Source organism: Mustela lutreola, chromosome 17, assembly GCF_030435805.1.
Source record: "Mustela lutreola isolate mMusLut2 chromosome 17, mMusLut2.pri, whole genome shotgun sequence".
NCBI lineage: Eukaryota > Metazoa > Chordata > Mammalia > Carnivora > Mustelidae > Mustela > Mustela lutreola.
Window position 1 is genome coordinate 42,633,549 of NC_081306.1, and position 11,666 is coordinate 42,645,214.

At 55.9% G+C, this 11,666-nt stretch overlaps 1 protein-coding gene across 2 annotated transcripts; it reads right to left on the bottom strand.

The window, feature by feature from the left end:
• Positions 1 to 3,913: 3,913 nt before the first annotated feature.
• On the bottom strand, positions 3,914 to 11,031 carry ZP3 (zona pellucida glycoprotein 3). 2 transcript variants are annotated; one of them, XM_059155284.1, is made up of 8 exons: positions 10,726 to 11,031; positions 8,999 to 9,117; positions 8,037 to 8,140; positions 7,780 to 7,957; positions 7,569 to 7,686; positions 4,743 to 4,834; positions 4,476 to 4,618; positions 3,914 to 4,134 (listed from the first exon to the last, which is right to left on the bottom strand). In XM_059155284.1, the coding sequence occupies exons 1-8, from the start codon at positions 11,029 to 11,031 to the stop codon at positions 3,914 to 3,916; spliced, it is 1,281 nt and encodes a 426-aa protein (XP_059011267.1). The 2 variants fall into 2 exon arrangements, with proteins under 2 accessions (XP_059011267.1, XP_059011266.1); XM_059155283.1 differs by lacking the exon at positions 10,726 to 11,031 and adding an exon at positions 9,371 to 9,581.
• Positions 11,032 to 11,666: the final 635 nt, after the last annotated feature.

The window sequence follows — 11,666 nt, forward strand, 5'->3', positions numbered from 1 at the left end:
AACTTTGTCTTACACTTCCCCCCACACTCTACTGGGCCCTTCTTTTGGTTTATTTCTGAGCTCAGGCAAATGAAACCCGAAACCACCCCTCGGGGGGGTGATGGGGTGATGGGGTGATGGCAGCTGCCCAGACCAGACCTCCCCCAGGCCCAGACCAACCTGACCTTTTTTTTTTTTTTTTTTTTTTAAGGTTTTTTGACAGAGAGACATAGAGAGGGAACACAAGCAGGGGAAGTGGGAGAGGGAGAAGAGGCTTCCCGCCCCATGCGGGGCTCGATCCCAGCACCCTGGGATAATGACCTGAGCCGGAGGGAGAGGCTTTAACCCACTGAGCCACCCAGAGGTCCCACCATCCAGATGTTTTTGAGGGAAACCTGACTCTATTCCGTGCAGACGGCTCATGGGGCGGTGACCTCTGGACCCACCCACAATCACCTTTACCGACCGCGTTAGAGCACTAAAATCTCCACCCAGCCTCATTTACATAAAGCACAAGGTATGCCTCCGGTGTGTTTCCTTCAGGCGCATGCGTCAAGTCACGTTATACCCACCCTGTATAGGAGGGCAAAGTTTCCTCATCTAATCATCTTAGGTCTAAACTAAAAAACACCCTGCCTATGTCTCCCACAGTCCCGTTTTCGGAAGCCATTCCGCCTGATGTCATTTGCTCAGCCTGCTGCCGATTGACATCCCAGCGTGCAAACCGACGTGGGTAAATTATAGGTTAACAGGAGATGAACGGGAGAAAAATCAGATTGCATTTTGTAGGAAGGAAGCGCTCCGATATGCGGCGATCCCCAAGACCAAGGTGACATGGAGTATACAGGACCTCTGAGCTAAGGAAGGGGGTGGGCAGGGTAAGGCAATTCACAGGGTAAGAATCACAGAGGTTTGGGGGCCCTGCATGGCTCAGTCAGCTAAGTGTCTGCCTTTGGCTTAGGTCATGATCCTGGGGTCTTGGGATCGAGTCCTGCCTCAGGCTCCTTGCTCAGCAGGGAGCCTGCTTTTCCCTCAGCCTGACGCTCCCCCTGCTTGGGCACTCTGACAAAATCTTAAAAAAAGTTTGCCCCCCACACCTTGCCCCACATACACTCACTGATGGGTCACTCAGATAAAATTTCTGGTAAAAACTCCCATTCTGGGGCGCCTGGGTGGCTCAGTGGGTTAAGCCGCTGCCTTTGGCTCGGGTCGTGATCTCGGGGTCCTGGGATCGAGTCCCGCATCGGGCTCTCTGCTCGGTGTGGAGCCTGCTTCCCTCTCTCTCTCTCTGCCTGCCTCTCCATATACTTGTGATTTCTCTGTCAAATAAATAAAATCTTAAAAAGAAAAAAAAAAAAACTCCCATTCTGGGAAAGACACTAACCCCCCTACCCTCCCGCTCAAATTTTAATACCTCTTAGGTAGCTAAGGGAGGGGCAAAAATTTCTCTTAAGCTGTTGGCTCTCCATGGGCATGTGGCCGATCTTGCGCTGAAGGCTGAGAAGCACACGTCGGGGATACACGTCCGGAGTCCCTTCATGGGACGCCAAGTACCACATTGCTCCTCCCCAGAGCCCGGAAGGCTGGAGAACTCCGTCTGAAACGCAGTGATGCTAAGTGGGAGGAAACCGGCTGGGTGAGGAGTGGAGCCCGGTCGGATGGGACACAGGCCCAATCCCCCACCGTGCCCTGAATCCTGCTGTGTGAACCAGGAGGCCATCAAGCACCCTCCTCACTCAGCCTCTGAATAGTGTGTCTCACATACGAAGGGACCTGCCACGCCGGGCCAGCAGGGGCAAAGAGCCAGGCTGCTTCTCTGCCTCCAGGCCATGTTCTGCTGTTCCTGAGTCTCTTTAAGATTTTATGTATGTGACAGACAGACATCACAAGCAGGCAGAGAGGCAGGCAGAGAGAGAAAGGAGGAAGCAGGGTCCTTACGAGGCTGAGAGCCCGATGCGGGGCTCGATCCCAGGACCCTGGGATCATGACCTGAGCCGAAGGCAGAGGCTTTAACCCACTGAGCCCCCCAGGTGCCCCGTTCCAGAGTCTTCTTGATGTGAACTGTCCATTCGGGGGCTTCTCACGCTGTGACTCATTTTTTAGGAGGCCTCCCTCCCCCCCCCCCCTTACAGGCATCCAGGCTGTCCGTTCTTCCACGAGAAAGTATTCACCCTTCCTCTCCTGCCTCCGCACCCACCTCTCCCATTTTGTCCAGCCAGGACCTGCTGGTTCTTCATGGATTTGCTCCAGGATCACCAGCTCCGGGAAGCCCCCCCTCCTACCTCCCTCCCATAGCACACCCAGATCTGCTTGGGGTAAGGGCGGGGGAGAGTGTGGGGTAGGATTCCTTCCTGATGCAACCCCCCCCTGCCCCCCTGCACTTTAACACACCCGAATCACCTGGAGATTTTTACATGTAGATTCCATCTGGGGATGGGGCCCCAGGTTCCGCCTTCCCACTAATCGCCCGGTGACGCTGAATGTTCACACCCCACACTTAGAGGGGCAAGAACCAGAACCAAGGCAGACCCAGAATCACAAAACCTTGTTCTGAAGGTACCTTAAAGATCTGACAGAGAGGGACGCCTGGGTGGCTCAGTTGGTTAAGCAGCTGCCTTCGGCTCAGGTCATGATCCCAGCGTCCTGGGATCGAGTCCCACATCGGGCTCCTTGCTCGGCAGGGAGCTTGCTTCTCCCTCTGTCTCTGCCTGCCATTCTGTCTGCCTGTGCTTGCTCTCTCTCCGTCTCTCTGACAAATAAAATCTTAAAAAAAAAAAAAAAAAAACTGACAGAGTGAGAGCACAGGCAGGGGAAGTGGCCGAGGGAGAAACAGGCTCCCCACGGAGCTGAGAATCTGATGTGGGGCTCCATCCCAAGACTCCAAGATCATGACCTGAGCCGAAGGCAAACCCTTAACTGAGCCATCCCAGCATGCCCTGGATGTACTCAAAACCGGTCTCTAGGCCTCTGCCAACACATCCGAGCCCCGGCCCTCAGCCCGGCCCCAGACTGCAAAGACAGAACTATCCCAGAGGCACAATTAAGCTCCTTTTGGTTCCAGTACATTTATGTCCAATAAGCCTGTGCAACAGATACCAGTCCCATTTTGCCAACGAGCCTCAGACTCACAGAAGGTACTGACAAGGCTGGGATCTTCAAGTCAGGGGGCCCTTGACCCCATCAGGAGAAGGAGTTGGGGTCTGGGGTAAGGTTGGAGCCAGTTAAGGGCCACAGCTGTCAGAGGAAGAGGATCCCCCGCCTCCTGCCCTGGAGAGGGGTCCACAAGCTGCTCGGGCACCCCTGGGGCCTAGGAGGGGAAAGCAGCTCCCCACAGTGACAGGAAGCTTCAGGCAGGGCTCAGGCCATCTGAGGACCCTACCTCAGAGGAGAGGACTTGCCCACAGCCCACTCCCATTCACCCTACCTCCCAGACATGCTCCCCTATGGCAGGCTCGGGCCCAAGCGGACCACTGTCCAGACCACTGCCCTGGACTCGGTCACCTCTGGGTCTCCAGCCTGCTGTCCCTAGAGAAGCTGACTCTGTCCATTCTGCCCCACCCCAACCCCATCTCGGGTGCACGGGATCCAGAGACACACCGGGCCCTCTGCTAGCTCAAAAGCCGGGCTGGCAAGGCCCACCGCCCTGCTTTTGTCCCCAGTAGCTGACATCTTGACCTCCTTGGAACCACAGGATGATGGTCACCTGGGAAGGGGAGCCCCGCTCCCAGGAAGGCCCTGTTGCCCAAAGCCAGGGAGAAGCAATCTTGCCTTCACCACCCAGTCCGGCCTCTCCGCTGCGGACAGACCGGCCCACGCCAGACACAGCAGTCCTTGCTGAAGGGTGCTACTTGAGCCCACGGCACTGTTCTCCCGTCTGCCCCCCTCCCCCCTCTATGACATCACCACAGCACACCCCAGAGCTCACTTTCTTCTTTTATTGGGGAACAGACACAGGGCAAATCACAGAGCGGGAAGCAGCGCGGCGCCTCCGGGAAAGGACCAGGACGAGGGTAGCCAGAGTCAGGGAGAGCACCGTGGCCAGGCCCAAGCCCAGCATCACAGAGGCGTGAGGGGACGTGGACCCCTCCGCCCCAGGATCACCAGCCTTTCCCAAGAAGATCAGAGGCCCCACGGTGATCTCCGCTTCTTCGGTCACTGAAAGACACAGGACACCTAAGGGTCACCTTAGTCCCAAAGCAGGGTCAGATTGAGGGTTTTGCTGTTTCAGCAGATCAAACTAGGTTTTCCTCTAAAAGCTGTGCTATCTCCCCACACTGCAGATCATACCCTACTCCGAACCCCTGGCTGATGCTGGGGTGGGGGTTGAGCCACCCATAAGCCCCCCAAGGTTTCTATGTAAGGAAGCCCAGATCAGCCTTCCCCCCAGCAATGAGGAGCCTTACGTGGGGCACCAAGGAGGAATGTCCCCCTGCCGGGACAGCATGTACCCTAGACAGAGGGGAAGGTAAGAGCCTCAGAGGGGTCCTAACACCTACCATGCCTGCGATTTCGGGTTTGGGAAGCAGACTTGCGTCCCCTTCTCTCTAGACGGGACAGCCTCCTGGAACGGCCTGGAAGGCCACAGCTGCCTTTGTTACAACAGCGACAGATGTCAGCAGTGCCTTCTACGGGGGACCACCTGAGCAGGGGGAGAAAGGAAGTTGCCCTCAGGAAGCAGCGAGCTGCTGATGTACATAAAAGGGGAACAGACCCCAGGGAGGCCACTCAGGCTTTCCACCCCCATGTCTCAGTCTATCCCTCACCTCCTGCTGGACTTGATAAAGGAACAGGCTTTGTTTAGCTGGTCCGGGACTCGGTCTGCCAGAGTGACCTTCAGATGGCACGTGATATAGATCTAGAGGCAAGAGAGTGGTTTCTTGTGGAATTCTAAGCTGCACCAGTAACTTGAGGAAGTCTGTGCTTTGGAACTCCCCCCAGAGTTACTGGTTATTTTAGAGACAGGAGTAGAGAGTCAGAGGAGAAGCTGTCCAGATTTGAGCAAATAGCTGATCAGATTCTAGATTGCAACCCACCAGCTTTATACACACAACCTTCTTCCCCAAATTCCATCCAATCACTTACTGCCCTATGACCTGGGTGGGATCAGGGAATAAAAATAAGATAAAATCTTGGCAGAGGCATCCCCAGGCAGAGGTTTCCCCCCTTCATCCTCCAGGTAGTGTCTTGGCACCCCTCTGCCAACCCAAGGGCACAGAAGTTCTACCACCTTCTCTGAAGTCTTCTGCAGAGCCACAAACCTTGGCCACCACCTAGTGGCTGAGCACGCCAGCAGGGAAGCCACTTCAGGAATTTGAACAAAAGGGAGGATGTACTTTTAGCCTCCGGCTTTTTTAATTATTATTTTTTAAACTTTTAAAGTGAACTCTACACCCAACATGAGGCTTAGAATTCAACCCCAAGGTCAAGAGTCCTACATCCCACCAAGTGAGCCAGCCAGGCACCCCAGGCCACCAGCTTTCTATCTGCCCCAGCAGAGGGCTCTTGGGTCCCTTAGAATCCTTACTTCAGAGGTGCCTGGGTGGCTCAGTGGGTTAAAGCCTCAGGTCATGATCCCAGAGTCCTGGAATTGAGCCCTGCATCGGGCTCTCTGCTCAGCAGGGAGCCTGTTTCTTCCTTGATCTCTCAAACAAACAAGATCTTTAAAAAAAAAAAAAAAAAAAAATATCCCTATTTCAGGAAACCACTGCTTTTATCTTCAAGCTTCTTCCTAGCACATTTGATGTTAACTGAGGCCTAGGACTCTGAAATGGTTCTCTGCTCCTCTTGAATCAAGGTTTACTTCTGTGCCTGCGACACAGTCAGCCAAACCACCCCACCTATTGGGAGAATCTTCCCAGAACTCAGGCTACCTTCCATCGATCAGCATCATCCTCTGGTCTCTGGTGCCCTGCCCCTCCCCTCGCCCCCAAATCCCTAGAGATGCAGATACCAGCTCAGGTTGCACCTGTGCTGACCACCACCCACATGAAACCTTATCCCCTTTCTCCCCCCCACTAGGACACCTCTGAAGTCAGGTGCACTCCCTACCCCAACTAGGGTCCTCTCCCGTAGGACATACAAGGTCACTGATCTGGGGGATCAGGACCCTTGATCAGGACAATCTGCCCTTGATCCCCAGCCCCACCCAACCCATCAGGAGCTTCTGGGCATCTCCCCAATAGCCTTGATTCACACCCTTCCTGTTAACCCATCTGTATCCAACTTCCTGTTCTCAGGACAGAACTGGGGCAGGGTGGGGGGGGCAGTTTCAGTGTCCTCTACAAATTCACTGTGTTCATCCCTTAATGCCCCTCAGCCATACGAGCCTTTGGTTTAGTGGTTTGTAACCCCAGCTTCATATTAGAGTCCCCTAGGAGCTTAAGTAGTGTTTGATCATTTCCAAGTGAAAGAATATTTTACAGTCATTCATTCACTAGTCTAATGGTAGAAATCTAGATGATAGGTGTATAGGTATTTGCTGTAAGATTCTTTCATCACATGAGGATTTCCATTATAAATTAGAAAAGGGATGCTAGTCCTTACTGCAAGTCAGTGAAGATACAGGATTATATGACCTTTCCAGGTACTTAGTACAGAGCCAGAATTTAGGGGGGAAAAAAAAATCCCTGCTCCAATCACTTCCTGACTAGCAATTCCAAATTTGCATCCCCTGCTCCTAGCTCAGGAAACTAAGATCTACTTGATTTTTATTTGTAAAATTTTACCAGCACTTTCTGGCTAGAGACCAGCCCTACCTGTGCTTCCTGCCCCAGCCATCAGAAGCAGTCCACACTTTAGCTCCCTCCCCCTCTACCCCCCAAGTTTCAGGCTGGGCTTTCTAGCTTAGCAGTTCAAAGGGTGGTTGGTTCCCAGAGCAGCAACATCAGCAACACCTGGAGATGTGTTAGGAACACAGAACCAAGTCCTAGGGATGGGGCCCAATGTATTTCAGGAACCCCCCCCCCCAGATGCTGCTGATGCACTCCAGTTTCAAGAAGTCACTAGTCTAGTTGATGATCAAGTTCGAGAGACTACTGTAAGAAAAGAAATTCGTATCTGCTTTCCTTGCCCTTCCAGAAAACTCCAGGAAGGCTGACACCTGTTTTTCTCAACCCTTCCATCTGGCTTCCGGCCCTATGCACCCTGGCAAAAACTAGGTTAGTGACCTGGCCCCCAAATGCCACAGTGGGTGGTCCTCACTTCATCTGAGCCATCAGCTCCTCCCCTGGTTTGTTCTGTTTCTAAGACCCCAGATTCTCTCCACCTTTCATGGGTTTCCACCACCCATTCTTCCTTGAAGATCTCACTAGAGCCCACAACTTTATCTGCAGAATTCAGAGTTTTGGAACAGGGACAGGGACAGAGCTATCAAGTCCTTGCTAAAGGAGGTAGGTGATGACCCACAGTCAGTAAGGCTGGTCAGGCTGCCCTGTGACCCAATCTTATTCCAAGTCCCCGCCCCCAGAGCAGGCGCCACACCCGGCATGGGGCTTGAATTTACAGCACTGAGATCAAGAGTCACATGCTCTACTGACTGAACCAGCCAACTGCGCCCCCCCCCCCACAGTTATTTTTTGAAGGTTCATTACCATGTTTCTGGAGTCATTAGCAAAGTGGAACATGTCCACTGTAAACTGCAGTGTCTCTGGCCTGGGTCTGGGCTCTTTGAAGGACGAAGAGGCATCAGAGAGACCATCCACAAGACAGCTTTGAAGAGAAGGGACAGGAGTCAGGTGCTGAGGAAGATGGTAGAGATCAGGTTGCTCTAAAGGCTCCCTAGGGAGGTGGCCCGGCCCTCACCCGTGGAAGTCCACGATGGTGTGACGAGGGGAGACACTCCGGTCCGGTGTCAGCGTGGCCACGCAGTGGTCCACAAACAGTCGCAGTGGCACGTGGCTACCAGTGTGGACTTCGGCCTGGAGGTAGGCTACGTCTCCCAGCTGGAAGGTGGGGGACCGCTTCTCAGAGCCCCAGTCCTCTGAAAGGCACACAGTCCGGGGTGAGACCACCAGAGGCCTCTCTGCCAACCCCCCTCCCTGCTGGCTCTCCCTGCTTACCCTCCATCAGGCGGAGGGAGAAAACCAGCTTCTCCTCTGAGAGCATCGTGGTCCTAAAGGGCACCCAGGTGGGCAGGATGGCCTGGCTGCTCACGTTCCTGTGCCTGTGGAGAAGAGCAGCCGTCCACCCCGGTCCCGCGCCCACCCCATCCGGCTTCCATGGAGTGGGGGCGTGTCTCTCGTTTCTACCTCACGGCAGAGTCCTCAGCTGGGGCCCACCCAGGCAGCGAGTCCAAGGCCACGGAACAGACACAGAAGTCTGAGCCCACCCCTCGGCCCTCCGAACTCCACACCTGCAATGTGTGAGGCCACCGCAGCTGAGGCATGAAAATGCGATACACCTGAGTTCGGAGTTGGGCCTCTAAACCCAGATCGGCTGATCAGGGTTAACCCCGGAGGCTCAGATTTTGGGTCTGAGGCATCGAGCCCTCCCTGTTAAGGCTTGATGGATTTCCCTCACCTGAATGCAGGTGTTGGGGGAAGCCAGTGGGCTGTGATCACCCAAACCTTGAACCACCCCCTGTGTGGGGTTTTGTTTTGTTTTAATATTTCATTTGACAGATCACAAGTAGGCAGAGAGGCAGGCAGAAAGAGAGGAAGCAGGTTCCCTGCTGAACAGAGAGCCCGATGCGATGCGGGGGCTTCATCCCAGGACCCTGAGATCATGACCTGAGCCGAAGGCAGAGGGTTTAACCCACTGAGCTACCCAGGTGCCCCTGCACGGAGTTTTTTTCCCTGAACTTCCAACTTTGAACTTTAAGATGGCCCTGGGCTGGGCAGCCCTGCAGCTTCCAAGAGGGGGCGGCAACCCGGCCGCATTTCAGAGGCTCCAGGTGGACTCCGCAGGCTCACCGCCCCCTCCTGGGGCAGAGGGCAGGGACCTCAACCTAAGGACTGACTTAGGCCCTTCGCAGTCAGGCTGCCAGACGCCGATGATGGGAAGGGCCCTGGCCCACACTCACCTGGGATAGTGGCACTCGATGGGAATCTCGGCACGGTTAGTCCTCAGGATGGACAGCTTTCCCACAGGGCGGGGGCTGTGGAGCAGGAAGGTGGTGTACACCAGAGCGCTGTCGGTCACCTGAACGGAACGGGAGGGGTTAACCCCACCAGCATCACCGGCTCACCACACGGTAAGAGGGTGCTGGGAGCACAGCCCAGGGGAGGTGGGGAGAGCCCAGGTCCTGGCCTCCAAGCCCACCTTCCTGCGGACTCATGGGAAAGCCTGAACCAGGTCCCACCCTTGAACCTCCATTTACCGCCTCCCAACCCCAAAATTATGATGCCACCCCAAGGGGTTTGGATGGGCTATGTCAGACCCAAACGGTGCCCACCGGCCAGCGGTCTCGGGCACGGGCTCCCGTCCCAGGCTGCCATCCCCATCTCAACACCGTTTCCTTTTGGGGGTGGAAGGCTGGCGGGGAAGGCCTGGGGCCAAGAAAGACATCTTGAAGAACCCAGAAAGTTCCAGGAGTTTTTAATTCACGGCCACAGCCGTGAAGACTCCAATTGCCCTGCCTTTTCTGACTTCTCATACCCCCATCACAGAAGGGGAAACTGGGTCAGCGGTGGTTTGAAGCAGGAAGAGCTCAGGCAGGTGCTGCCGGTACGGACATCCTCCAAGCCTCCCCCCACCACCGCCAGGGGACCTGCCCAAACCACGCAGTCGGTAGGGGAGACTCTTCGCTTTCTGTTAGTTGGGGCCCCGGATGGACCGGCAGCGTCATTTGTGGTCTGCCCAGTTCAGAATTTCAGGGCATCAAACCAACTACTGCTGTGGCCCCGAGGGATAATCTGGCAGGAATGTGGGACCCCACCCTGGAAAAAGGTGTGACCAGGTGGTGCGTATTGGAGCCACCCGGAGGCTGGCTGCTGCTCTGGTGTAGCACAGGAGATGGGAATTGGGGTTTTTAAATGCTCCTCCGATGGTTTTAATGCCCAAGGTTTGGGAGTTACTCAATTAGAATAATTCCTCAAATAACCCCTGGGGTTCTCTGGGCTTTTCCTGGGGAAACAAGAGCCAGGAAGCTTCAGGGCAAGCCCTGGGGTCGGAATGGGAGGGCAGCGTAGAAGATCAGAGCCCCAGGAGGCCTCCGGTACTTACTGGGCTTGCCCACGCCCTAGCCAAGCTGAGTCCAAGGCCTGGGGGGCAAGAGCCCAGGACAGAGAAGAGGCCAGGACTGGGGGGTGGCAGGAAGGGGTCCAGGGAATCGTGGACCAGCTAGGGGTCCTGCGTCCAGTCCAGCCCTGCCTCGCTGGAAGCCCCTCCTTGGGCCTGAGTTACTTAGCTCCTACCTGCCTCCCACATTAAGCGTCCCCACTTCATGCGGCTACCCCCAGGGGCCCAGTTTGTGCCCCAGGTTCCTTAACCCAGAGGTGATCAAGAAGCCCTTTGCTCTCTCCCTCAAAGCCACATCTCTCCTGGATGCCTTCCAGGGGTTCAGGGACTCTCAGGAATCAGAGTGGGGGATGCCCCGTCTGGCCCCAAGTGCACGGCCGTCTCTGGCCTCCACCCCACCTACCTGCCTCCCGTCACTAGAGGCGAGCACTTTCAGCCCACCCACCGATCCCAAACTTTAAGCCTCAGCGGCTCCCCGCCCCCAGCAAGCCAGAGGGCTCCAGCCCAGTCCCCGCCCTCCCTGGCCCTATGTCCACACTCCCCACAGCCACCAAGGGGGCCAAGTCTCACCTGCACCCTATTGCCACACTCATGCAGCCCGACCTCAAACCTGACCACATCCTCCATGTCCGCGGAGACCAGGGGCTCACAGTTCTCCGGACCCAGGGTGAGGTCTGCAGGCCGGACGAGCTTCCCAGTACCGAAAAGGTCTTTGCTGACAGTGACCACCAGCTGGGCCTCCAGACACTCCACCACCACGGGGGGCCTAGAGGGCAACGGGGAGCTGGTCTCACGGCTCCAAATGGTCTGCGAGTAGCATAGCTCCGTGCCTCCCAAGAGCAGAAAGCAGATGAAGACCCCACAGCTCAGGTCCATGGCTGCTCCCATCACCCCCCTGGTAACGCCCGGGTGCCACACCCCCCCCCGCCATCTTATATCCCCGATGATGCCCCCTGCACCTGGGCTCCCACGCGCCTCCTTTCCCCAACCAATCAGTGGGCCAGTCCCCCACCTAGCGGCTTCGCATCACCTGGGAGCTTGTTAGAACGGCAGACTCCCCGTCCCACCCGGGATCTACCAAGTCAGAATCTGGTGTTTGATTCTCTCCCCAAGTGATCTGTGTTCAAGTTACATCGGACAAGCGTGGGCGGACCGTCTTGCCCCTTCCCTACTCCCGCTGCCATGTGTTAGCCCTTTGCCGGCCCATCGAGGGAGTTAAGAGTGGTCCCAGGTCTCCGGGGGAGAAAGGTCTTGATTGGAGGGTGGGGAGGACTGATCCAGGGTGGCAGGGAGAGAACAGGAGAAGGGCTCGTTAGGAGACCAGGGAATTTTAGGGGTCATTGCTCAATTTTACAGGAGATAAGAGGGGAGGTCAGCTTAGGTGGAGGCAGCTGTGTGAACAGAGGCGAAGAGAGGGGACTAGGCGCGCTTGGGAGAAAAGCCCGGGGGGCTCATAGGTGCTGGATCTCAGTTCCCCAAGAGTGAGGGTGGCAGTTCAGGGAGCTGGGAAG

What these genes read in the sequence shown, in the direction of transcription:
- ZP3 (XM_059155284.1), bottom strand. Translation starts at nt 11,031, where the DNA reads ATGGACCTGAGCTGTGGGGTCTTCATCTGCTTTCTGCTCTTGGGAGGC. An exon ending in AGTGTGGCAATAGGGTGCAG is followed by an intron (nt 9,118 to 10,725) that starts GTGAGACTTGGC and finishes CGTTCCGTTCAG; the next exon opens with GTGACCGACAGCGCTCTGGT. An exon ending in ATCGAGTGCCACTATCCCAG is followed by an intron (nt 8,141 to 8,998) that starts GTGAGTGTGGGC and finishes TCTTCTCCACAG; the next exon opens with GCACAGGAACGTGAGCAGCC.